Source organism: Platichthys flesus, chromosome 13, assembly GCF_949316205.1.
Source record: "Platichthys flesus chromosome 13, fPlaFle2.1, whole genome shotgun sequence".
Classification (NCBI taxonomy): Eukaryota; Metazoa; Chordata; class Actinopteri; order Pleuronectiformes; family Pleuronectidae; genus Platichthys; species Platichthys flesus.
The window spans coordinates 259,027-284,739 of record NC_084957.1 but is presented as its reverse complement, the minus strand read 5'-3'; the positions used below and the strand labels follow the sequence as shown (position 1 = coordinate 284,739).

Sequence of the window (25,713 nt, the reverse complement as noted above, 5' to 3'; positions counted from 1 at the left end):
AAGAAGACATAAGGATGAGTGAACATGAAGCAATGGATTTTGTCCATAGCAAAGAACATGAACTAAATTAAGAACAAATGTTAAAATAATGTCAACATTGCTATTGGTTACATACCAACTGTATCTTTGGCAGTGATGGCACGTGAAGGCTTGCTTGGGCTGCCAATGCCAATTTCATTGACAGCCTTGACTCTGTACTGGTAGTCATGGAGAGGCAGGAGTCCAGCCACTGTGGAACGAGTTCCAGGGAGTGGATCTTTGTTTACAGGAGACCACCTAACGGCATGTTCCTCCCTCTTCTCTAACAGATAACCTGTGATTGGCTTTCCTCCATCTTTCTCTGGCTCTAACCACTCCACAGTCATCTCCTCCTTGGCAATCTTGGTGACTTCTGGTGCTTCGGGAGCATCAGGTACACTGAACTGGGTGCCAGCGACAATGGTCTCACTCTGCACCGCAGGACCAGGACCCATTTTATTCTCCGCACGAACTCGGAATATATACACATTACCCTCTGTAAGGCGAGTAACTTTAGCTTTATTTGTGATAACAGCGTTGGAGTGGACGGACCAGATTCCTTTCTTGGTCTCACATTTCTCAATGATGTAGTTGTAGATATCACAGCCACCATCATCCTCTGGAATTTCCCAGGCCAGATGGCACCGGTCATTGGTGATACCAGACACCTTGAGATCCCTGATGGGGCCTGGTCTATCCAGTACATTGACCTTGGCTAGAGCAGAGCAGGTTCCTGCACTGTTGGAAGCAGACACAACATATTTGCCACTGTCAGTGCGCCTGGCATTGGTAAGCAGCAGCTTTGAGAAGTCTGCCCCTGTTTCAATCTGAAGCTTGGGGCCCTTCTTAATCTCCTCTGTGTTTTCATCCTTGGTCCATTTGACATCAGGCTGTGGTTTACCCTTCACTATTGCCTCGATAGGAATGGAGTCTCCTGCCTTGACAATGAGGGTTCCATCAAGTTTGATCTTGATCTCAGGCTCCACAAGCAGTTCCTTAACAAGGACCTCAGGTGTGGTCACCCAGTTGCTCTCCCCTCCCTCATTCTTAGTCTGAACTCTAAACATGTAGATCTGGTTCTCGATACATCTGTCAGCCATGAAGTAAGTTTCCTTAATGGCACCCTTGTGCAGTCTCTCCCACTCCTCAGCCTCCTTTGGTTTTTTCTCAATGTGGTAACCTAGGTTACGGCTACCGCCATCGTAATCTGGCTTCCTCCACTTGAGGAAGCAGAAGGTCTTGCCAATCTCAGAAATATGGAAGTCAATGGGTTCGCCTGGCTTCTCAATTGGATCAACTGCCAGCACTGGTGTCTTGGACTCAGTAAGTGGACCAGCACCGATCTTGTTTTCTGCACTGACACGGAAGAAGTATTCACAGCCCTCAGTGAGAGGAGCCTTTATCTGACGCTTGGTGCAGTCACTGGAGACCACCGTCCAACCTCTCTGGCTTGGCTGACGGCACTCAATAATGTACTGAGTGATTTCAGTGCCTCCGTTGTCCTCAGGGTTCTCCCAGGACACCATGCAGGATTTCTTGGTCGCATAAGCCACTCTCAGGTTCAGGCAAGCTCCTGGTGTGTCCAGAACATTAACAATAATTGTAGCCTGTGCCTGTCCACTGCTGTTCTTGGCAACAACTGCGTATTTACCATAGTCTGACCTGACTGCCTCGGCGATTACAAGTTCACACAGAGGGTAATTATTGGTCATTTCAGTGCGTTTATCCCTAGACAAGACTCTGGCATCCTTGGTCCATGTGATCTCGGGATCCGGTCTGCCCTTCACCCTTGAGATCAAACTGATGATCTGACCTGCCCTGACTGTCAGGGAGTCACGACAGGAAATGTCAACAACAACTTCTGGAGGAACCAGGATGTCCTTTGCCAAGATGGTTTCAGGGAGTTCCCTTGGTTCACTGTCCCCAACTTTGTTGGTGGCCCTGATGCGAATTCTGTACTCCATTCCTTCAATGAGGCCTTGTACTCTGTAGGCACACATCTTGATGAGATCCTTGTTGATTCTGTCCCACTGGGCACTTCCTGACTTCTGAACCTCAACCACATAACCAAGAATGGGACTACCACCATCTCTTGTGGGTTTAGTCCAGCAGATTTCAGCATAGGATTTGCTCCAGTCCTTCAGTTTAAGGTTTCCAGGCGGGCCAGGTTTGGTGATAGCGCGTGTGGCCTTAATAGGCTGAGAGGTGGGAGAAGGCTCACTGATACCAGCAACGTTCTCAGCAAAAACTCTAAATTCATAGCTGTTGCCTTCAAACAGGCCGGAAACTCTGTATCTGAGATCCAGCACTGCAGTTTTGTTAACACGGATCCACTTTCCTGTCATTTCTCTGCGTTCAACCACATAGCCGCTGATGGGGCTTCCTCCATCATAGTCGGGCAAGGACCATTCTACTGTCACAGCGTTCTCTGTAATATCAGAACACTCTGGCGGGCCTGGTGGACCAGGAGGGTTAAACATGTGCTTAGCAATAGTAGGAGGACTCTCAAGTCCAGCACCAATGCCTATCTTGTTCTCTGCACGGACCCGAACAATGTACTCACGACCCTTCTCCAGCCTGGACACCTTAGCCTTTGTACTCATGCCACTGGAGCTAACAACAGACCAGGGCTCCCATGGTTTCTTCACATCCTTCTTTTCCACCACATAATTAGTGATGGCTGTGCCACCATCATCCTTAGGCGCCCTCCATTGAATCATCATGTATTCAGGGGTGACCTCCAGGATATTGATGGGTTCAATAGGGGGACCAGGAACATCCAGGACAGTGACATGCAGGGCAACTGTCTTGCTGCCTGAAGGATTAGAAACAGTGAGGAGGTACTCTCCAGTGTCTCCTCTCTTGGACTCAGGGATACTTAGGGTCGTGGAGGATCCAGCAGTCTCAATGTGATAGTGGCCTTCTGAAACTAACTCTTTGCCATCTGTCATCCATTTGGCAGTAGGAATGGGAATGCCTGTCATTTTGCCTGGAAGGACAATGTTGGTGCCAGCTTTGACAACAAGACCCTCAATGAGCTTCACATCAACTTCAATAGTTGGCGGCACTGGAAGAGAACAAACCAGTTAAAATATAGAATGTTTTTGGTCTTATAAATTAAAAAGGAGCAGCTTCCACATTAAGAAACACCTTCATACAAATCATGTGTCTTACATGTCTTTTCCTGGCAGGTAACAGGGATAGTAGTGTCTGGCTGGCTCACACCAATGGCGTTCTGAGCTTTGACCCTGAAGCGGTAAGTCTTGCCCTCCACCAGCCCGGTGAGGTGGGCATGGTTGTTGCTCACGGTCTTGAAGGTGACCCAGTCAGTCTGGCCCTCTTCCTGGTGCTCCACAATGAAGCCGGTGATTTCACTTCCACCAGTGCGGTCAGGCCACTCCCATTCCAACCACACCTCTGTCTTGTCTGCATCAGTGTGGTGCAGGTTCTTGGGAGGACCAGGAGGATCTGAGAGGTGACCAGGAAAGATCAATTAATCACTGATTATTAGTGGATGTACATTTTGAATTGACTGATATTCCTGAGGATGAGATGGCAAAAACATGACAAATGTTCTCAAACTCAATGAATCACTGCTGATGACATTCATCATCATTTGTTTTGTTGTTTCAAAGTGAAATAGTCTCAGGGACCTAACCCTAACCCTCATCTTGAGAGGCTTCGGCCTACCACAAGGTTTTCATGAACAATTTGAAACCACCTGGGGCACAGTTTATAGGCATCTTAAATTTCCCGAATGACACCCGAAATTTTGCGTGATATCCATTCTGGCTGTTCCTCGCCAAACGCTTTATTGTTTTACTGAATGATTGATTAGAATAGGCTGTAACGCTGTATTATACCTCTGTACAGTCTGGCTATTTCTATATCTTTTCTTGTCCTCTGTGCTGTTGTTTGTGTTGCATGTTTTGTTTTGGTCTGTGTGATGAAAGTTAAATTAAAAAAATCACCAAAAGTAAAACTAGACAAACTTATGCAGCTCTGAGTTTTACTCACACAGTGGATCGACAGCCTTAATGGGCTGCTTGGTTACCAAATAGTCGCTTTTGCCAAACTGGTTCTCAGCAGCCACCCTGAACATGTACTGAGTTCCTTCCATCAGGTACAAGGCCATCAGACTCAGCTTCTTATTGCCTGCTGAGACAGGAACCCACTGCTCTGCTGCCACGTCCTTCTTCTGTACTACATAGTGGGAGATGACAGCACCACCATTGTCCTCAGGAGCCTTCCATGTCAGGTAGGCAGTCTCGCTAGTCACCTCAGAGATCACCAGGTCTCTGGGAGGAGAAGGTTTATCTGATGGAAACAAAAGTGGGTTTGAGTTTAATTCACAGACGGCATCAATATTGTAAATAGAAGACTGTCAGTCTGTCAGTTGGGGGGTGTTTCACTTACTCAACACCAGCACAGCAACAGTTGCTGATTTCTTCCCAGCGGCATTCTCTACGGTGATGGTGTAGTTCCCAGAGTCTGGGCGGACACATTTGGGAATGAAGACCTTGCTGCCAGTGGCGGTGACAGCGACAGTGATGTGAGAAGGAACATCTCCATCGTCCTTCTTCCAGCTAACTGTGGGTGTCGGTACACCCTTAATGGTGGCGCTTAGGGTGATGTCTGTGCCTAGCATTGCCAGATGGTCACGTGCCATGTTAGCATCCAACAGCAACTCAGGCTCCTCTGTGGACAGAAATGGGAACAAATGTATTAAATCTGGTTGATATATAAAGTAAAATAGGGACACAGACTTCAAACCACATGACATTCTGTTGGTTGGACTTGTCACAAGTTTGAGGTGAAAACCAAAATTTATTAGTGCCTCACAAACTGATGCCAAAGTAACAAATAGAGCTCTTACCCAGTCTGTCATGGACTTTGATGGGCTGTTTGACGTAGGCAGGGTCAGATCTGCCGGCAGCATTGACAGTGAAGATCCTGAAAGAATATTCTTGTCCATCACTTAAACCCGTTGCCACATAGTGGAGGTCGGGGCACTGCTCTGGGGTCTCATTGGCCTGAATCCACTCTACGTTGCCCGGCTTCTGGTACTCAACTATGTAGCCGAATATCCTGCCCTTGCCATCATGGCGGGGCATCTGCCACTTCAGGCTGACGGAGTCCTTTGTCTTATCATAGGCCTCGGGGGTCACTGGAGGACTAGGGCACACTGTGAACGCAACATTAATATCACAGATTACATCTGGTAACATGTTGTTAAGGTTATAAAAAATAGGGACACATACAATATTTGAAAAGTCAAATTCTACAGCATTTAAACATTTTTGTACTAAGGTTTTTTATAGAGAATTAGTTCAGTTGTTTATTGTTTTATTGAGGTATCTGGAAGTTCCTGCAGGAATAAACACACCTTCACATAAACATGAAGAAACGATACACCTACTGAACTTTGACAGAAAAATATAAATACAAAAATAAAATCATAAATTTGAATTAATGCATTTATTTCACTTTACACATTTGTTTATATCAAGTACATTAAGACTCATTCATAATTTAAATATGTTTAATCATCAAAACATTTTCTATCTTTGTCATGAGCCCCACTGACCAATAGGATCTTTGGCGAGGATGGGCTTGGAGGGGACGCTGGGGTCTCCAGTTCCCAGCTCGTTCTCAGCCATCACCCTGAACTCGTACTCGCAGCCCTCCACTAGGTCCTGGACTCGGTATTGAGTGGCAGGGTACAGCGGGTCTCTCGTGGCTCTGGACCACCTCTTGGCTGCTGGCTCCTTCTTTTCCAGGATGTAGTTGATTATGGGCTTACCTCCGTCACGAGGGCGGTTCCACAGCACAAGAGCATTGGTGGCATACACCTCCCGAACTGTGGGCATCTCAGGGGCCTCAGGGACTCCTGCAGGAGGTCACAGGAACACAGACAATGTGGTCAGTGGAGAAAGAGGAATTCAAGAAGGATGCAGACTTTTTAATATTCAGTAAGTGAGAGTTTACACATTCACTTTCAGGAATTGATCACTCTTCCCAAATAGTTATTGAATTCAGAGATTAGGTTTATCATCAGTGAGTGGAACGTACTGAAGAGGTCTTTGGCTCTCATCTCCTCAGACTCAAGTGGGTCACTGATGCCATACAGGTTTTCAGCAGAGATTCTCATGATGTACTCCTTGCCCTCCGTCAGCTTCGGGATCTGAGAAAAACAAACATAACCTTCATTTGTCAATTTCAGCAAACTACTTTTCAGAATAAACTCTTGACTCCTGATGATCTGATTTCACAACAGCTGAATAAATTCAAGGTTAAACCCTCGGGACCCACCTTGCAAACGGTCTTGGTCGTGGCGGATGTCACCGTGGTCCAGGCATCTCGGTTGACGTCTCTCTTCTCGATGATGTAATTGGAGACGTCCACACCACCACTATCCAGAGGAGGCTTCCAGGAGACGACCATGTACTCCCTGTGCACCTCCTCGAACACCACAGGGCCAACAGGAGGGGTAGGACGGTCTGTGGGAACGAAACAAAGAGAGTCTCCACATAAGGAATCTGTGTTGTGGTCAATGGTTGTGTTACTCATTAGAAGCTTCAACTTGTATCTGCTTCAGCAGCTTACAATGGGAATGAATGACACAGCTACATGTGGTGTTCCACAGGGATCTATTCTTAGAGCCCTTTTATTTCTTATCTAAATTGATCATCAATTCACTGAATCTTTATCAATCTATTGTTAGTTTGTCTTCACAAGTTTCCTCCCTACATACCAACAACTGTGATGTTGCAGACTCCCTTCCTGGATCCAGTGCTGTTCTCCACCACCACCATGTATCTGCCACTGTGCTCACGCCGGGCCTTCATCAGGCCCAGTGACATGGTGGTTAGCGTGTTCTTAAACATGATGTGTTGGTCGGCCTTAAGCTCCTTGTCTTCACGATACCAGATGATGGACGGAGATGGTTTGCCGGTGTAGCGTCCCTGCAGCAGGCAACTCTCTCCTACACGGATAATGATCTTATCACGGAAATCCAGCTCGATGGTCGGTGGCTCTGAAAGAACAGAAAATGAAGAGTCAGATGAAGTTTCATTTTCTTTGGGCTTCTGTTTTGATTCACTATTTTGCTATTATTATATAAGTTAGGAAAAAAACATATGTATTCTACACTTAAAGTTTATGTCTGTTTTTGGACTTTGGATCAAAACATTTTTCACAAGAGAAAATAAGACCTGATCTGTTACATATACTTGTGGTGTCCCGTCCAGTTCCTTAGTTCCATCAGTCAGCATTGGTTGCAGCTTTATCTTTCAATTAGCTTTAACTTTAGATGTAATACAGGATTGTTTCTTTCAGATAAGAACATGCTCAGTATTATTTCTGAGGAGACCTCAGTTCTTCTAATGCTTCAAATGGAACAGATCAGCAGTATTTGAGTGTCTGTGGGTTGACTATCAAATCAACCGAAGCTGATTGCTGTCAATCAATTAAAGAACTAATTATAATATACAAGACGGTTCCTATTAAGTCCTCACCGAGTTCGTCCTTGCACGTGATTGGTTTTGTGCCGAAAGATGGTTTACTGGGTCCGACCTCATTGACGGCGATGACCCTGAACTCGTAGGTATCGCCCTCCCTCAGGCCGTCAAAGCTGTATTTTCTCTCCATCAACTTCTCCTTCGTCAGTCTGGTGAACTTGTCTTTGCCAATCATACGGGCCTCCAGGATGTACATGGTGATCTCTGAGCCGCCGTCAGACTTGGGTGCCTTCCAGGTGAGGCTGATCAAGTCCTTGGTCACCTTGGTGACCTCCAGCTCCTCAGGGCGTTCAGGCACACCTGAAAGAAATACATCTTTTCATTTATTTTTTAACGGAACTATTTGAGCTATTTGATCCGGTTTTGATATTTTCTGTCGCAAATTTTTATTTATCAGCTAAATGTAAATAGATAACAGTTATTTATTTAAAAGTTCCTATTTATTGATACTAATCTAATAAAGTAAACTCACTCATGGGTTCCTTGACCACAACCTCAGCTGCAGTCTCCACGAAGCGTCCAATGCCGATGGCGTTCTCCGCAGCCACTCTGAAGAAGTAGGCCTTTCCCTGGATGAGGTTATGAGCCACGGCATTCTGTCGGCTGGCGGTGTAGGAGAGCGAGGTCCAGGCCTTACGCTCAGACTCACGCTTCTCAATGATGTAGTTACTGATGGGGGAGCCACCATCGTTCTCGGGGAAGAACCAGTTGAGCTTGCAGGAATCGGTGCTCAGGTTCTCCGCAGTGAAGGGGATGCCAACCGGTCCAGGGACGTCTGAGGGACGACATCCAGGTTTAATAAAGAGAAACAGCTTTTCCTTGTTTCCATGTCACTAAACATTTAATTCTCAGCAAAACTGAAACTCACCCAGAACTTCCACAGTGATATTCTTTGTCTTCTCGCCTCCTGAGTTCTTGGCAATCAGTGTATAAACACCCAAGTGTCTCCTGGTGCAGGGTTTGATGACCAGAGATGAGCTGATGGCTGTCGTCTCCACTATAGCCTCAGGGGGCAGCGCAGCTCCATCTCTACTCCAGGTGACGTCTGGGGACGGCTGGCCAGACACGTAGGCGATGATGCGGATCACACCGCCGGCGTGGACCACCATCCTCTCCTTGACCGAAGCATCCAGGTCGACTTCTGGAGCAACTGAAGGGAAGAAATTCAACATTACAGAACATCCAGTAGTTTCTCTGATTGGTGAAATAAAGTCATGACCCTCAACTCACTGGTTCTGTCGTTGACCTCGAGCACCTCCGGGACTTCACCTGGCTCGCCATTACCGGCAGCATTGAAGGCAGTTACCCTGAAGCGGTACTGACCGCCAGTCTTCAGACCGGTGATCACCAAACGAGTGCCACGAATTTCTGTTTCCTTTGCCTGAAAAACACAAACGTTCAGTTTCTTAGGTTGAGGTTATTTCCTAACAACATATTAATCACATTGTTCAACCCTGAGAGAAAACAAATTCATATCAGCATCTTTTGATTTATTGAGAAATGACTGATAATCAATTACTGTTGGTTATCAACAGTAATCAATAAAAACCCATAGCTCTTTGATTTACATGTTCTTCATTGATTCTGAAGAAGAATCTTTAATCTCAGATGATTTTGGTTTGAAATCAACTTGAAACTAAAGAGATGATTAAAACAGAAAATGTGACTCAGCAGAATTTACCACATGTTGATGAAGTGAACTCTGTTTCCTCTCACCTTTACCCAGGCCTCTGTGCCCTCCTCCTTGTACTCCACCCAGTAGCCAAGGATCTTCGAGCCTCCGTCCTTCAAGGGAGGGATCCAGTTGAGGTCCACTGTGCACCTCGTCCAATCAGAAACCTTGGGGGTTGGAGAAGAGGGCGGAGCTAATGGAGAGGAAGACAGGTGGTTAACATATCACTCTGTGTTAAGAACATGAACATATTTGATTTCAGAATGCAACTTACAGATGGGGTCTCTGGCAAAGATGGGGTCTGTGGGGGGGCTGGTGAGTCCCGGTCCAGCAGCATTGATGGCAGAGACTCTAAACAGGTACTGGGAACCCTCGATAAGTCCGCTCACCACGAAGGACTCGCCCAGGCTCATGGGACGGATGGGGTCGCGGGTAACGCGAGTCCAGCGTTTGCCTGTGGTCTCTTTACGCTCCAGCCAGTAGCCAATGATGGGGGTGCCACCGTCGTCCTCTGGCTCCTCCCAGTTCACCGTCATGGAGTCCATGGTGACGCTGGTGACCGTGGGCTTCTCACACTGACCAGGGGCGGCTGCAGGACAGGAAGTAACAGAGGTTAGAGGATGAAGATATTTTTGTTCTGGTCAGAGTCATGTGACGCATCTTGTCTGACATCATTTCTGTTTGTTTATCTACCATTACTTTTAAATAAAGAATATAATAAATCAAATATACTTCATCCCAAGACACTGGAACTCATCATATGACTGTTTTAAACGGTTTTATCATCAAATAAACCGACTGAGCTCAGTTTGAGAGAATGTGCGACAGCTCAACTCACTGTAGAGGTTCCGGGCGACCTCAGGCTCACTGTCCAGTGGCTCTCCGACGCCATATTTGTTTTGGGCCATGATCCGGAACACGTATTCGTGTCCCTCCATCAGGCTCTCCACCGTCCAGATCCGGTCTTTGGGTTCGCTGGTGACAGGCACCCAGTTGGTCCTGCACGCCACCCGCTTCCAGATGACATAGTTTGTGACCTTGGAGCCTCCATCGTCCTTTGGCGGCAGCCAGGAGAGCGTGATCCTCTCTGCTCCGATCTCCTCAAACTTAATGGGAGCAGAGGGAGGACCTGGTCGACCTGGAGAACCAACACAAGTCAGAGACAACCCAAACCTGACCTGACCTATCTGAATGACTCATGGGAGTATAATTCATTATGCATCTGTTCGCTCTGATCTTTTTGTTCCTACCGAGCACGTTGAGCCTCATTTCCTTGGACGCCTTGCCGAGGCTGTTGGACGCCACCAGCGTGTACAGGCCGGTGTCGGGGCGCTTGCCCTGCTGGATGAGCAGCGTGCAGCTTTCGTCTGACACAATTTTGTTGATGTGCTCGTCGTACTGAACCTCCACCTTGGCGTCGGACTTGTGGGGGGGAGATTTGTACCAGGTGAGTGTGGGGAACGGACAGCCGTGGATCTTTGCCACGATGCTGATGTCGCTGCCCTGCTCGCTCTCCATGAACTCCTTCAGCTCGATGGACGGAGCGCCTGAGGACGAAGGATGTCAGGTTATGTTTCTGATATAAATATTTGTGTTGGTTTAAAGTGAAGATCTGAGATGATAAAAGCCTGAATTTACTATAAAAATAAGATAATTCATATCGAATGAAATTCAACTTAAACTGTGAAAATCTTTAATTTATAAACCGATTTCAATTAAAAGGTCATTCCTTCATTTTGACTTTACACTTTAAATAGTTGAACATTAAACACAAATTCATGATACAGGTGAAAATATCCCAAAATTTTGGATTCTAGATTTCCCATCAAGCACCTCTCAAGTGCCTGTGTGGATGAACTTACAGGTCTGGTCCTGGATGACGATGGGTCCTACGGTGGACGAGGGTCGACTCGCTCCAGCCTCATTGTGCGCCAACACTCTGAACTCATACTCGTCTCCTTCTGTCAGATCCTCCACCTTGAAGGTGGTGGTGTCCACGTCTCTCCTGTTACACCTGCAGCAAAGTAAAACCATCTCTTAAAAACTAGATCTGACTGAAAACGTCTCAACTTCACACTTTCATTCTGATTTCACTCAGGTTTATATCATCAACACAAATCTGAAACCAAATAAATCTGTCCAGCTCAGTTACCTCCTCCACGACTCCTTCTCGGCGCGACTGGCCTCCCAGCAGAGGAGATCCACGCTGTAGTGGGTCACAGGTAAACCGCCGTCATTCTTCGGAGCCTTCCAGGTCAGAGTCACTGTGCCCTTCCTCACGTTCTGGATCTTCAGCCTGGTTGGAGGATCAGGTGGATCTGCACAAACATGGAAACAGGTGACGTCATGATGAACTGTCTAAAGATTTTCTCCAACGTCATATTTAATCGAAAGGAAACATACGGATGGGATCTCGGGCTTTGGTTATCTCAAGGGTCTCGACGAATGGACTGAAGCCGAAGCGGTTCTCAGCTCGGATGCGGAACAGGTAGTCCTGCCCGTCCACCAGGTCTGGAACCACCAGAGACTGAGCAGCACAGGCTGGGTTCACCTGAAACAACAACACCAGTCTCACACATTAACTGTCAGTAAGCGCACAGCTCAGAGTTTACTGTACTGCAGGTGTGGAGTCACACCTTGGTCCAGGCTTTGCCCGTCACCGTCTTCTTCTCGATGAAGTAGCTCTTCACTCTGTCTCCTCCATCACACTCAGGAGCTTTCCAGGTGAGTCGGCAGGTTCCTCTCGTCACGTCGCTCACCTTCAGCTCTCTGGGAGGTCCGGGCAGGTCTGTGGATCCATGACACAAGAGAAAAGCAGACTCAGTAGATTCATTTGTTTCAGTGTCACAGTCTTTTCACTCTTTGAATCTTTGAATCTTTACGTACCGAGCACGTTGACTCTGACCTTCACCACCTTGTGACCAGCCGCACTCTCAGCGTTGATAATGAATCGGCCACTGTGATTCAGTTTGATCTCTGGGATGATAATCACCGAGGTTGTGTCGGTGGAGTAGATCTGAGGACAAAGCAGCATGATGTTAGAAAGTTTTATAAATAAATTATCTTAAATAACCTTTATGTAATGTATGATTCTCAGAGTCTGACCTCTGAGTCCACGGGTAGCGTGTGTATGTCGTTCTTCTTCTCAGTCTCTGCGGTTCCATCGAAGGTCCAGGTGACTTTGGGAACGGGCCGTCCGGAGATGGTGGCAGGAATCTTGATGGTTGTTCCTGCTCTGCAGTTCATCAGGTCGTGAGCGCTCAGATCCAGAGACACAGTCGGCTCGACTGCAGAACAAACAGCTGGTTTTAATCCCACGTGATCTCATGTTTATTCACGTGAAGTCAATGACGCAGTTCATCTTTCAGCTCAAAGCTTCGTGTGAATCTGTAAAACATCTTATAATGTTTCTACAGAGTGAATCAGACCAGATGACGGCTTGGTGTTTGTGATCAGCATAAAACTTTGGTTTGAGAGTAACTACTGTTTTCTACAGATAAAATATCAGTGACACATTAACTGAATATTCATATAGTATATACATAAATATATAATATCAACAGGTCAGTTCCCGCAGTGTGAACCGTGTGACTCTTACTCAGAATCTCCTGAACCAGGATGTCGGCCAACCTCGCAGGCTCGGAGTTGCCGGCAGAGTTCACAGCATAAATCCTGAACTTGCACTTTTTGCCCTCCTTCAGGTCGGGCACGGTGATCTCGGTGGACGGGTGCAGCTTGTCTGTGGGGTTCACCCTCCTCCAATCAGGAGAGCCCTCCTCGTGGACCTCGATGATGTAACCCTTGATGGGGCTGCCACCATCTTTGTCTGGCGGAGACCAGCTGAGAGTGATGCTGCTCTTGGTCTTGTCTTTAACCTCGGGGGTTCCAGGTGAGCCGGGAGGGTCTAGAGTAAAGGGTCAAAGGTCAGATTACTGACTGTCAATCACATGATCCAATTCTTTAATAACTTTATAATGTCTGAGAGCATCAAACTGTTGGTGTATGAATGTGAGCGCTCACTGCACGGATCCACGGTGAAGCGGCACTCCGTGGCCTCGCTGGGGGGGCCGACTCCGGCTGCGTTGCAGGCTGCGATCTTGAACATGTACTCGGTTCCTTCGATGAGTCGGAGCACAGTGTACTGGAGACCCTTCACTGCCGGTTTGGTGACAGGAGCGCGGTTGACACGACCCCAGTACACGGCGCCGCGCTCCCTCTTCTCCAGCCAGTAGCCCTGGATGGTCGAGCCACCGTTGTCCAGAGGAGGGTCCCATGCCACAGTCATGGTGGTCGCTGTGGCGGCGATGATCTTGGGGTTACGTGGCGGGCCCGGCAGGCCGAAGGGATCCCTCAGCTGCACTTTCTCTGATTCGCAGCCGTCACTGACGCCATACTTGTTCTCCGCCTTGATCCTGAACTGGTAGGCCCCGTTCAGGTCCAGCTTGTGAACCTGAGGATGTGATGAAAGATTTTTTTAATTTTAACATTAAGAGACAAGGAGTTTAAAACTATTTATATTCACTTCTACCCATGTCAATATTTATTTGTTATTAATTCAAACTGGTTCAAATGAAAAAGTGAAATCTAAGAATGAAAACATGAAAGCTTAATGTTAACTTAATGTCGTCCCAGTTTCTCTTTCACTGTTTGAATGAAGACTCGTGTTTGACTTGTTCAACGATGTCGTGGATGAGAGAGAGGCTCACCCCGTATCTCCTGTCAACCAGGTGGATGGTGAGAACATCGTAGTCAGACTTCTTCTTGCTGGCGTCTCTGCTCTCCAAGATGTAGTTTGTGATCTCGCTGCCACCGTTGTCCTCGGGGGCGTCCCAGGTCAGGTAGCACGAGTCCGCCTTGATGTCCGAGACCACGATGTTCTTTGGAGGAAGAGGTCGGTCTGAAATAGAGGTTTGGGTTAATGTGAAGTTGAAAACGACTCTCAGACATTAAAATGTTCATCCTCAAAGTTCCTCATGTTTCCCTCTTACCAAGGATCTCGACTCTGATGACTTGCTGAGCTTTGCCGAAGCAGTTCTCAGCCACCAGCTTGTAGTTGCCCTTATCCTGCCTGAGGGTTTCTGGGATGGCAATCTTTGTTGTAAGAGTTGTTCTGTTGACCTGAAGATTTAAAAAATGTTGCAGCTGAGCAAATAATAATGACATAAACATTTCTGATTGTTTAACTGTCCCCTTCTCACCTCCTCAGTTTCTATTGTCATCTTCTCGCCTTCCGGCTTCTCAATCACCACGTCCTCCTTCATCCAGTGGAAGGTCGGAAGAGGAAGTCCCTTCACCTCAGCTGGGATATCGATGGCGGAACCTTTCTTCACGATGATTGAGTTCCTCTTGAAGAACTTCAGGATCGTAATCACAGGAGCAACTGTGGACGAAAGCATTTGTTCAATTTGATCTTTTGGTTCTCTGTAAAAAAAGTTAACATTTTAACATGAGGATATTAAAAGGAAGCTTCGTACTTTCATCATCCTGGATCCTCACAGCGATTGGTTTGGAAGGATCTCCGTCCCCAACCTCATTCACGGCTTTGACGCGGAACTGGTAATCCTGGTTCTCTGACAGGTTCTCAAGGGTTCCGCAGCACTCTGTGAAGATCTTGCGGTTGGCCACTTCAAACTCTGTTCCATCGGACCTCATCTTCTCCACATAGTAGCCTGCGATGGGGCTGCCGCCGTCAGTGCGAGGTGGCTCCCAGGCCAGAGTAATGGTGCTCTTGCTTCTGTCGGTGTAGTGCAGCTTCTCTGGGGCAGACGGAGTTCCTGAAACAGTTTCAGAGAGTTTGGTCAAACTGGACAATCCTTTCAACAGGTCACCAGTATTCTGTCACACCACAGTCTGTAAAAATGCTTCACCTTTAGCATCCTCGGCCAGTATTGGTCCCAGGTCAGCAGGGGCTCCATCACCATACTTGTTCCTGGCGATGACCCTGAAGTCATATTCCTCACCGGCCAGCAGGCCCTGGATGTCACACTTACAGGAAGCTATCTCAATGGGTTGGCGGTAGAGTTTCATCTTGGCATCTTTCCTCAGCACCTCATAGCCGACAATGTCGCTGCCACCGTTGTCCAAGGGGTCGGACCAGGTGAGGGTGATGTTCTTTTTGGTTACAGTTACCGCCTTCAGGTCGACCACAGGTCCAGGAACATCTACAGAAACACAGGGTGTTTTAGAGTTCCTCTACTATGATGAAGCGTTACCTGGTTAGTTCATTTCAGTTGATTCTCATTCGTATGATCAGCGTTCAGAGTATTTCACAGGTGTGAACAGATGAATGCTGGTGTGTGTTTCTGTGACACTGACCCATGACCTCTACTCTGGTCTCAGCCGTCTTGGTTCCACTGCTGTTGGTTCCAGAGACCTGGTACTTTCCGTGATCGGCCCTGACGGTCTTCTTGATGAACAAAGTGCTGTTCTTTCCCTCCGTCTCCACAGTCATCCTCCCTTTGTCAATTTCGCCCTCGTCCTTGGCCCACTTGACGTCTGGCTGGGGTCGACCAGTCACCACAGCCGGAAGCCTCAGAGACTCGCCCGCCTTGATGAAGACGCCGTTCTTCACAGAGTCATCAAAGTCGACAACGGGAGGAACTGCAAGACAAAGGCAGCGACAGGTTTAAAAAACATTCTTCTTTTCTTAAGACCTTAAAACAATTCCACCTGAATGACCACCTCCTATTTCATTATTATGTCCCCTTCTCACCTTGAGGCTCAATGACGGTGACAGGTTCGGTAACGCCGGGAGCTCCGGGACCAGCGTCGTTGATGGCGATGACTCGGATGTAATAATCCGCTCCCTCGGTCAGGCCGGTCACAGTGTACTTCAGCTCCTTACACCTGAACTCTGTGCTGCGACTCCAATCCTTCTCTCCCGCCAAAACCTGGGACCAGAAAGGTTCAATTCAGATGTTGACATCAAACCCTGAAGATTTATTTTTCTCCAAACGACACTGAAGAGATCAACGCTTTCTGCAGATGTGAGCTGAGAATCGTGACTAAAGTTTCTGCACCTTTTCCAAGTGGTACCCTAGGATGTCTCCTCCGCCGTTGTACAGCGGTGGCTTCCACGCCACCATGACGGAATTCTTCCCAGTGTCTACGATCCAGGGCGTGGGGGGACCAGGAGGCACTGAGGGGGGGGCAGAGACATTAACTCAGCGTACTTCACGTGATAACAAAAATATTCGTCATTTCTTCAAACGTGGCATGATAAACACGTACGGATGGCGTCCATGGTGAGGGTTCGTTCTGTGGGCTCACTGAAGGCCCCGGGGCCGGCCAGGTTCTCGGCACACACTCTGAAGATGTAGGTGAGTCCCTCCATCAGGCCGCTGATCTTCACCTCCAGGGAGTTGAGGAGGGCGCGGTTCACTCGGGTCCAGTGTTTGCTGTTCACCTCCTTCCTCTCGATCCAGTAGCCCAGGATTGGGCTGCCATTGTCCTTCGGCTCGTGCCAGGATATGTGGGCGGAGCTTGCCCTGACCTCGTGGACTCGTGGTGTGTTGGGAGCGTCGGGAGCGTCTGGGGGGGAGGACACAACGTGAGGAGGTGGGGGATTCAAAAAGACTTTTTTCTTTTATCAAAAGCTGCTGGATTCTAGTAAAAAATAAAAAAGATCATATATATTTGATGTGAGTTTTCTGATGTAGTTGCTTTTACTTACCGAACTGGTTCTTGGCGACCAGCGGTTCGGAGATGCACGGCGGCCCGCAGCCGAACTTGTTCTCAGCACTGACTCTGAAGATGTACTCCTTTCCTTCGATGAGTTTGGTGATGGGAAAGCTGGTTCCCTTCAGCGTGGAGGTGACGGTGATCCAGTCGCTCTGATCGTTCCTGTTGTCCTTCTTCTCCAGGAAGTAGTTCAGGATCTCGCTACCACCGTCATCTTCAGGCTCCTCCCAGTTACAGATCACTGACGTGTTTCTGATGTCATCGAAGGTGAAGTTTATCGGAGCGCCGGGTTTGTCTGCGTCGGGTCAACGTAAAGAAAGTTTAGATTCTGATCTTCCTGTGGATTTATTGTGAGTTTCAATTCCATTAGATTTTTACAAATCGCCATTCAGTATATGGATTCATATATAAACTGTAAAAAGCGACTTGTTCCTGTTAAAAGATTAAAATATTTGAACATAAGAGACTCATCTGTACGTTGTAAAAATAATAATATATATTTATAATATATAAATAAATAAACTCCCATCTTACCGAGGACGTTGACGATGCAGGTTGCCGTGGCGACACCATGAGTGTTCTCCACCTTGATGGTGAAGGTTCCGTGGTCGACTCTGGTGGCCTCACGGATCATCAGGGCGGTCTGACCCTTCTGGGTCTGATCCAGACCCAGACGCTCCCGCAGCGGAGACACAAACACCTGCTCTGGTTCTGGGACCTGAAGAGACCAAAGTCCACGTTAAAAATCTTAAATCTTAAATACGTTGTGACTCTTGTGACTTCTGCTCCGTTAAGACTCTGACCTTGCCCTTGGTCTTCTTCTTCTTCTTCACCACAGGAACGATCTTTTTGGTTGGCTCTTTGGTGACGTCCTCGTCGTTCCTCAACCAGGTGACTTTAGGATACGGGGAACCGGAGATGAAGGCGTCGATACGGATCTCCTCGTTCTTCTTGATGCACAAACCCGACTGTACACGGGCGTGGAGGGTGACCTTGGGTTTTTCTGGAAATAAAACAAGAGTTTAAAATTAAAATAATGAAAAAATAAATAATGTTTGGAGCTAAAACCCCTTTTTGATTTCTTTTTAGTTTCTCGTACCGATGGGATCTGCGGCCTTGGCGAGCTGCGAGCTGCGTGACGGCTCGCTGACTCCAGCGGCGTTCTCGGCTCGGACCCTGAACTGATACTCCATATCCTCCGTCAGGTCTTTCACCACGAACTTCAGACCGGGGACCAGGCTCGGGCTGACTCTCTCGAAGCGCTCGCCATCCTTCTCCATCTTCTCCACGATGTAGCCCTGGATGGGACAGCCGCCGTCCGAGTCCGGTGCCTTCCACGTGACGGTGATGGACTTGGACGTCGGGTCATGAGCCTCCACCTGGATTGGCGGATCTGGTTTCTCTGTGGAATGACATTAGACAGAAAATAAATATCTGAACTAATCCACTACAATCACACTTTGTAAAGGTTCAATTACTTTGTTTCATTTTGTATCTGTTTAACTTTTAATGTCTGAATTCGTATCTCTCGTGTGACGACAAAAAACTTTGAGCGCTTTGCATTGATTTGACAATAAGACACTGACGTTTTGAAAAGTAGGGTTAGGGTTATAATAATTAGACAAGAGTCCAAAGTAAAATTGTACTTGAGCTAAAAGCTAATATCCGGATGCTAACATGGTCTGAATTACATCACCGATCACTGGTCTTGCGTTCTTGATCTGAACTTACGTTTGATTTCCTCGGTGATGACTGGGTTGCGTAGCTCCAGATATTCTCCAGCTCCGACCTTGTTGACCGCCTTCACTCTGAAGTAGTACTCACAGTTGATGAACAGGTCTTTGACTGAGCACGTCAGGACGTTCTCTCCTGACGTCACAGGCATGTAGGTCTTCTTGGAGGCCTCACGGCGCTCCAGGCTGTAGCTGATGACGGGCGTGCCGCCATCGTCCTCTGGGGCTTCCCAGCTGATCTTGCAGGAGTTCTTAGTGGCGTCGCTGGACGTGATGTCTTTACACTTTCCGGGGAGTCCTGCGATTCAGCAAACAAGTTAAAGGACGAATCGTCAATGATGAACACATTTTTACAAACTTGAATTTATTTCTACAACCGATCTGAAGACTTGAAAAAGTGTGTAGACTTTTTTATAAGTTAGATATTAACTATACAAGTTCAAGACACGTGAAGAGATGTGTGTTATAGTTTTGCAGCACTTTCCTAATCAGCACAACTTACCGATGACTTTGACATTGGCGGTTCCGGTTGCAGTTCCAAGGCTGTTCTCTAGCGTGATGGCATAAGCAGCGGCATCAGCACGCGTGCACTTGAGCAGCTCCAGGTGAGCGCTGTTCATCTCGACTGTCATGGAGAGACGGTCGTCGGCCTTACACTCCACCGTGTCCTTCTGCCACGTCATCTTGGGGGTTGGGATCGCCCTGTAGGGGATGTTCAGGTGCAGCTTCTCACCCTCAACCACAACCACGTCCTGAGCCTCTAAATCCAGAGTTGGAGCACCTTGGGATGAGGGGACAGGATTATTGTTCAATGTTCATTTTCAGAGTTCCATTTTTCCATTTCATTAAACAGAGAAGATACTTACAGTCTGGATCTTTGGTAGAGACCTTGTCGGAGATCTCAGATGGATCACTAGTACCAATAGAGTTGATGGCACGAACTCTGATGACGTACTTCTTCTCGGGTTTGATTCCATCGTCAATCCTGAACTTGAGCTCTTTGATTGGTCTGTTGTTGACTCGGAGCCACTTCAGCTCCGGACGAGCCTCCGCCACCTCCACGTGGTAGCCAGTAATCGGGCATCCGCCATCTTTGGTAGGAGGCTTCCAGGTGACGTTGATGTGCTCCCTGCTGGCGTCAGGGACAGCGACTTCAAGAGGAGGAGACGGGGCACCTGGAGGGATAAACCGTCCGTTCACACATCTGACATGTCTTCTGATAAATACTGATACTGGACAAGTGATTTGACCTATCAATAATCAAAAGAAAATTACTTTCAACTAAAGTCTGTTCCTACGAATGAATCTCTTACTGGTTGCATCTTCGATGGTGAGAACTTCGGTGGGTTCGCTCGGATCTCCGACTCCGGCCTCGTTCTCTGCTCTGACCTGGAACTGAACCTCCGACCCTTCGTCTACATCCGTCATCTTGAACTGAGTCTGTTTGTCTGGAGTCTTGCAGGATTTCAACCAACGAGTTCCCAACTTCTCTTTCTTCTCAATCACGTACCTGAGAAACAAACAGGGAAGAGGGTTTACAGGTGCTGGTCCGTGGCCTCCTCTTTAGTTCTGTTCTTCCTCCGGGTCTTATGTGAATGTGGTTTGACTGACGGAGGTTCAAGTCTTACTTGGTTATAGGTCGTCCACCGTTGCTCTTTGGAGCTTCCCATTTCAGCTCCACGTGTCTCTTGGTGACCTCCACCACCGTCAGAGCGTATGGAGGTCCAGGAGTGGCTGCAGAGAATATGACATACATTAACATTCTTCTCAGAACATTCAGACTTTGGCCTCCGGGTTATTTAAGGTAAAATGTATTAAGGTTTGATGAGTCATTGATGAGTTGTGTTCCTGTGAATAAAACAACTTTGTAAGAACAATAAAAAACGGCAAACTCAAGCTAAACTCTTTGTTCACGGTAAGGTGGAGTCAAAACATGTCTCCATCATATTTATTTCCCTGACACTGAACTTACTGAACGTGTCTTTGGCGAGCACGGCGTCCTCCAGCTCACAGAATTCACTTGTCCCGATGGCATTCTCAGCCGCGACGCGGAACACGTACAGTGATCCTTCGTTGAGAGGGCTCACGGTGTACTTCAGCTCCTTGACTGTGGTGTCCACCGCCTGCCAAGCCTTCCGCCTCACGTCCCTCTTCTCTACCACATAGTTGGTGATGGGTGAGCCTCCGTCACTGCTGGGAGCCTGCCACTTCAGGGCGGCGTTGATCTTGGTGACGTTAGTCACCTCCAGCCACTGAGGAGCTGAGGGAGGATCTATAGAACAGAAAACAACCAGTGTTGACTCTTTAATCTCTTACTGACTATCAGTGATCCTACAACCTAAACCTTTAAGGCCAGGATAAACTTCTGACAGCTTCCATGACGGCGATGTTCTGAACTTACAGAGTCTCTCCTTGCAGACCACCGGGTCGCTGGCCTCGCTTGGTTCGCTCTCGCCGGCTTTGTTGACAGCCTTTACTCTGAAGGAGTACTCCTGCTTCTCCATCAGACCCTGCAGCTGGTGCTCGGTCTGAGGAATGTCCTCTGCAATTCGGATCCATTCCTCACTTCCAGTCTTCTGGAACTCGATGATATAGCCTTCAATCTTGGCTCCACCATCATGCTCCGGCCGGGTCCAGGCCAGCAGGGCCGAGGTCTTGGCGATGTCCCTAATGACAGGTTTACCAGGAGCCCATGGTGGATCTGAAGAAGAGGGTGATTTTATAATCAAGCAGTTCCCAGTTCGGTTACTAATGATCCAACTACTACCCCCCAATCATATTGATCTCATGATCTCCAGTTTAGTTTAATATCAGATTCTAAACTTCGGTTTTAGCAGAGTAGGTGTGAGGGACGAACCGATGGGATCTTTGATGAGGACAGGGTCGGTCTCCGCACTGGGATTCCCAGGTCCAGCCAGATTCTCAGCCAGAACACGGAAGCGGTACTTCTTCTTGGTGGGGAGTCCCTTCACCCTGTAGTCATACATGTCACAAAAATATATTCATCAATATTTCTTCACAAATAAAGATGTGTCACCTCCTCTTCATCATGACTCTTTTTATGGCTTCTATCATTTACCTGAAGGTCGAGTCTTTGATGGGCAGCTTGTTGCATCTGATCCACTTGTCGCTCTCAGGATCGAACTTCTCGATCCAGTATCCGGTGATGGGACTGCCGCCATCCTCATCAGGCTCAAACCAGGTCAGAGTCACGGCGTCCTTAGCGATGTCAGAGGGTGTGACTCTGGTTGGGGATCCAGGAGGATCTGAACCAGGGGGGGAAATAATCATATTTGTCATTGGTTCTTTCCAATTTATTGATGATTTTTATCAACGGGTTAGATAACAGAAACTTACCGAAGGAATACTTTGCAATGATTGGCACATGCTCAGCAGGAGCACCGATTCCATACTGGTTCTCAGCGCTGACCCTGAAGATGTACTCCTTCATGGCTGTGAGCTTGCAGGCTTTGAACGTGGTGTGTTTGATGGTGGCCGACAGCTTCACCCATTCCTCTTTGTCTGTCTGACGACTCTCCACGATGTAGTTGGTGATGGCCGAGCCACCGTCATCTCTGGGGGGGTTCCAGGCCATGAGGCACGACTCGTTGGTGATCTCAGAGATATCGAAGGCCGCAGGAGGTCCAGGTTTATCTGGAGAGAAACGGACAAAATGTCCAGGTTAGTGACGCCTCTGTTTCAGAGGCAGAAACTTATTGTTCGAGCTCAGACTTTTAATTTGTTTTGAGTTTGTGGTTCCTTTCTTCAGAACAACGGTTGTGTTTCACTTCTCTGCATGAGATAAAATAAAGTTCAGAGAATAAATAATGATATGAGTCTTCACCAAGGATGTTGACGTCAATGGTGGCGGTGGCGCGTCCACACGTGTTGACAGCCTCGATGATGTAGGTGGCGGTGTCTCCTCTTGTCGTGTCGGCGATGGACAGTTTGGAGTGTCCTGGCTGCGTGTCGATGGCGATGCGGTTGTCGGCTCTCAGGACATGGTCGGCCTTGGTCCACTTCACGCGGGGATCAGGTTTTCCTTTGACATCAGCGGGAAGCTCGATCTTGGTCCCGGCTCTCGTGGTCAAACCAGCGAGCAACTTCACGTCCAGCTGGATCTCTGGGGGTTCTGTTGCAGACATTACACAAAAGAATCCATCATTTCTATTGGTCACTGAAACTCATCACTTTTACTCCTGATCTTATATTTGTTTATTCCATCACTGCTCAGGATCCATGAAGCTCCTGATCCTGACTCGGTCAGTTTGACAAGAAGCTTCCTTCCTGTTTGTCTCTGATGGAATCAGCTAAAGAAAGATGAAGAGTAATGAAGACGCTCCGGACCACGCACCTCGAGCGTCCACAGCCTGGATCTCATCGGTCGCTCTGCAGGGACGACTGGCGCCAAGTTTGTTGAACGCTCGCACTCTGTAGGCGTACCAATGACCCTCAATCAGACCGCTGACCTGGAACCTGAGAGAACACAACTACACTTTTACACAACTTAAACACAACTTATGAACAAATACAACCACAACAACACTAATTCACCAAACCGTGGATTCAAAGACGTACTTGAGCTCAGGGATGGGGTCACCGCAGGGTTCCCACTTATCGGTTCCACGCTGACACTTGTCAACAACATAACCCTTGATGTGGGCGCCGCCATCGTACTTCGGCGGCTCCCAGAACAGGAAGATGCTCTTGCTGCTCTTGTCACGCCACTTCAGGTTCTCAGGAGGATCAGGAACAGCTGCGAAAACAAAAACATGATGTTCACGAGATTCTTTATTAGAAAAGCGGAATGCAAATGTCAGATCTCATGGAGACACATGAAGACGGACTCACTGGCAGGAGAGGAGGCGTTAACGGGCTCGTCGATGTACGCCGGTTCACCGGCGCCGCACTTGTTACAGGCGATGACACTGAACAGATACTCCTTCCCTTCAATCACGTCTGTCACCGTGTGCTCCAGGTCCAGGATGCCAGTCGCCACCTGGAAAAAACACACATTTTTTAATAACAAAAATATTTTGACGATAAAGTATGACCGTGACGTGGAAAGTGTGACATCATCGCAGAGAGAAACTGTGACATCATAACGAGTGAGTGGGAATGGCTGTAGGTCTTGACCTCACTATGTAAAGAGCCTTGAGATAATGTGTATTATGATTCTGCACTGTACAAATAGAATCAAACTGAAAGGACATCATCACAGAGAGAAACGCTCTGTATGACATCATCACAGAGAGAAACGCTCTGTATGACATCATCACAGAGAGAAACGCTCTGTATGACATCATCACAGAGAGAAACGCTCTGTATGACATCATCAAAGAGAGAAAACGCTCTGTATGACATCATCACAGAGAGAAAACGCTCTGTATGACATCATCACAGAGAGAAACGCTCTGTATGACATCATCACAGAGAGAAACGCTCTGTATGACATCATCAAAGAGAGAAAACGCTCTGTATGACATCATCACAGAGAGAAAACGCTCTGTATGACATCATCACAGAGAGAAAACGCTCTGTATGACATCATCACAGAGAGAAATGCTCTGTATGACATCATCACAGAGAGAAACGCTCTGTATGACATCATCACAGAGAGAAAACGCTCTGTATGACATCATCACAGAGAGAAACGCTCTGTATGACATCATCACAGAGAGAAAACGCTCTGTATGACATCATCACAGAGAGAAACGCTCTGTATGACATCATCACAGAGAGAGAGGCTCTGTATGACATCATCAGTGAGTGACGGACCTTGGCCCAGGTCTTGCGGGACACTTCTCTCTTCTCGATCTGATAGTGGGTCACAGGACTTCCTCCGTCATGCTCCGGCGCCTCCCACATCAGGTGGACGTGGTGACGTGTCACCTCAGCCACCTTGAAGTCCTTAGGAGCACTGGGGCATGCTGGGTAAAAAGGTGAAGGACAAATCAATTTGTTTAATTGAATGAAAACTCAAACAGGAGATTATTGACAGTCTAACAGTAGAAGTCTACTTCCTGTATGTACTGTGACTACCTATCAGGAAACAGTAAGTGTTGAATGACTTGTTACCGATGACGTTGACTTCGATGTCTCCGGACACAGACGCCACGTCGTTCTCCAGCTGCAGAGCGTAGCTGCCTTTGTCCGGTCGGACGCTCGGCGTCACCGTCAGCTCCGTGAACGTGGGCTTCGTTACCATGGAGACGCGCTCGTCCGCCGTGCTCAGCTCCTTCTCTCCGAACGTCCACTTGGCCACGGGGGTCGGGTACCCGCTGATGGGGACTCTGATGGTGAGAGGCTGAGGGACGATGACCTCCAGGCCGTTCCTGAAGGCGCTGAGGTCAAAGGCCGGACCGACTGTAATAAAGAAATACGTTCCAGACGCATTGAGTGAAAAGTGGGTTCAACGTTTTGCTGCCATCAAGGGGATGGTTGCTGCTGACATTGTAATTTTGTATAACTTTACTGAATCAAAAACATTTAAATTTCTAACATTTTACATGAGATTGAAAAGAAGGTTTGGTTGAATCGGGATTTAAACTCTTAGTCCTGGTGCTGGTTGAGACGCCATCTACAAAAACTGTTTCCATCAAACGTATACAGATGATTCGTGATCCTCCTACCATGAGGGTTGTCAGCGAGCAGCGGCCCGACCTGCTGGGCTGGATCGGAGAGGCCGGCAGCATTCTCGGCACAGACTCTGTAGAAATACTTCTGACCCGGTTTCAAACCAGAAACCTGAAGAGAAAGATCGACGTTGTTATGACGTTAACCTTCATCAGCACGTAACATTTTGTTTTTACAATTATCATGTGAGAAGGTGGTTGAGGTGATGGGGGTGTACCCGGTAGGAAAGATCCGGACACAGTCTGGCGTTGCAGCGAAGCCACTTATCACTGCCTTCGTCACATTTCTCGATGATGTAGCCGGTGATGATGCTGCCGCCGCTGCTGGCGGGCGTCTCCCAGGTCAGACTGAGGGCTGAACTGATTTGGTCGCTGTAGTTCAGGTTCTGTGGCGGGCTCGGCCTCTCTGCAGCCACAACACAAAGCATTCAATGAAACAAGCTTTTGAGTGTTTA

At 47.8% G+C, this 25,713-nt stretch overlaps 1 protein-coding gene across 2 annotated transcripts in view; it reads right to left on the bottom strand.

The window, feature by feature from the left end:
- Positions 1-25,713, bottom strand: part of ttn.1 (titin, tandem duplicate 1) — a 153,251-nt gene that overhangs the window by 52,890 nt on the left and 74,648 nt on the right. For both annotated transcript variants that reach the window (XM_062402149.1, XM_062402150.1), the window contains 56 exons: positions 25,477-25,664; positions 25,256-25,370; positions 24,702-24,989; positions 24,402-24,553; positions 23,475-23,622; positions 23,202-23,379; positions 22,978-23,099; positions 22,468-22,755; positions 21,981-22,277; positions 21,703-21,889; positions 21,481-21,596; positions 21,025-21,324; positions 20,596-20,895; positions 20,252-20,357; positions 19,937-20,133; positions 19,490-19,798; positions 19,126-19,404; positions 18,622-18,921; positions 17,990-18,292; positions 17,694-17,893; positions 17,425-17,608; positions 16,883-17,185; positions 16,441-16,740; positions 16,230-16,348; positions 15,923-16,100; positions 15,526-15,810; positions 15,078-15,371; positions 14,685-14,984; positions 14,409-14,590; positions 14,199-14,328; positions 13,917-14,107; positions 13,231-13,660; positions 12,809-13,114; positions 12,316-12,497; positions 12,097-12,226; positions 11,847-11,998; positions 11,614-11,761; positions 11,363-11,528; positions 11,073-11,224; positions 10,461-10,757; positions 10,049-10,348; positions 9,485-9,799; positions 9,255-9,403; positions 8,769-8,919; positions 8,407-8,688; positions 8,011-8,313; positions 7,536-7,838; positions 6,773-7,054; positions 6,331-6,518; positions 6,091-6,202; positions 5,606-5,908; positions 4,895-5,203; positions 4,435-4,716; positions 4,036-4,335; positions 3,193-3,486; positions 116-3,085 (listed from right to left, as the gene is read on the bottom strand). In XM_062402149.1, coding sequence (XP_062258133.1) covers positions 116-3,085; positions 3,193-3,486; positions 4,036-4,335; positions 4,435-4,716; positions 4,895-5,203; positions 5,606-5,908; positions 6,091-6,202; positions 6,331-6,518; positions 6,773-7,054; positions 7,536-7,838; positions 8,011-8,313; positions 8,407-8,688; positions 8,769-8,919; positions 9,255-9,403; positions 9,485-9,799; positions 10,049-10,348; positions 10,461-10,757; positions 11,073-11,224; positions 11,363-11,528; positions 11,614-11,761; positions 11,847-11,998; positions 12,097-12,226; positions 12,316-12,497; positions 12,809-13,114; positions 13,231-13,660; positions 13,917-14,107; positions 14,199-14,328; positions 14,409-14,590; positions 14,685-14,984; positions 15,078-15,371; positions 15,526-15,810; positions 15,923-16,100; positions 16,230-16,348; positions 16,441-16,740; positions 16,883-17,185; positions 17,425-17,608; positions 17,694-17,893; positions 17,990-18,292; positions 18,622-18,921; positions 19,126-19,404; positions 19,490-19,798; positions 19,937-20,133; positions 20,252-20,357; positions 20,596-20,895; positions 21,025-21,324; positions 21,481-21,596; positions 21,703-21,889; positions 21,981-22,277; positions 22,468-22,755; positions 22,978-23,099; positions 23,202-23,379; positions 23,475-23,622; positions 24,402-24,553; positions 24,702-24,989; positions 25,256-25,370; positions 25,477-25,664 — 15,645 coding nt within the window. The remainder of the gene's footprint in view (positions 1-115; positions 3,086-3,192; positions 3,487-4,035; positions 4,336-4,434; positions 4,717-4,894; positions 5,204-5,605; positions 5,909-6,090; positions 6,203-6,330; positions 6,519-6,772; positions 7,055-7,535; positions 7,839-8,010; positions 8,314-8,406; positions 8,689-8,768; positions 8,920-9,254; positions 9,404-9,484; positions 9,800-10,048; positions 10,349-10,460; positions 10,758-11,072; positions 11,225-11,362; positions 11,529-11,613; positions 11,762-11,846; positions 11,999-12,096; positions 12,227-12,315; positions 12,498-12,808; positions 13,115-13,230; positions 13,661-13,916; positions 14,108-14,198; positions 14,329-14,408; positions 14,591-14,684; positions 14,985-15,077; positions 15,372-15,525; positions 15,811-15,922; positions 16,101-16,229; positions 16,349-16,440; positions 16,741-16,882; positions 17,186-17,424; positions 17,609-17,693; positions 17,894-17,989; positions 18,293-18,621; positions 18,922-19,125; positions 19,405-19,489; positions 19,799-19,936; positions 20,134-20,251; positions 20,358-20,595; positions 20,896-21,024; positions 21,325-21,480; positions 21,597-21,702; positions 21,890-21,980; positions 22,278-22,467; positions 22,756-22,977; positions 23,100-23,201; positions 23,380-23,474; positions 23,623-24,401; positions 24,554-24,701; positions 24,990-25,255; positions 25,371-25,476; positions 25,665-25,713) is intronic.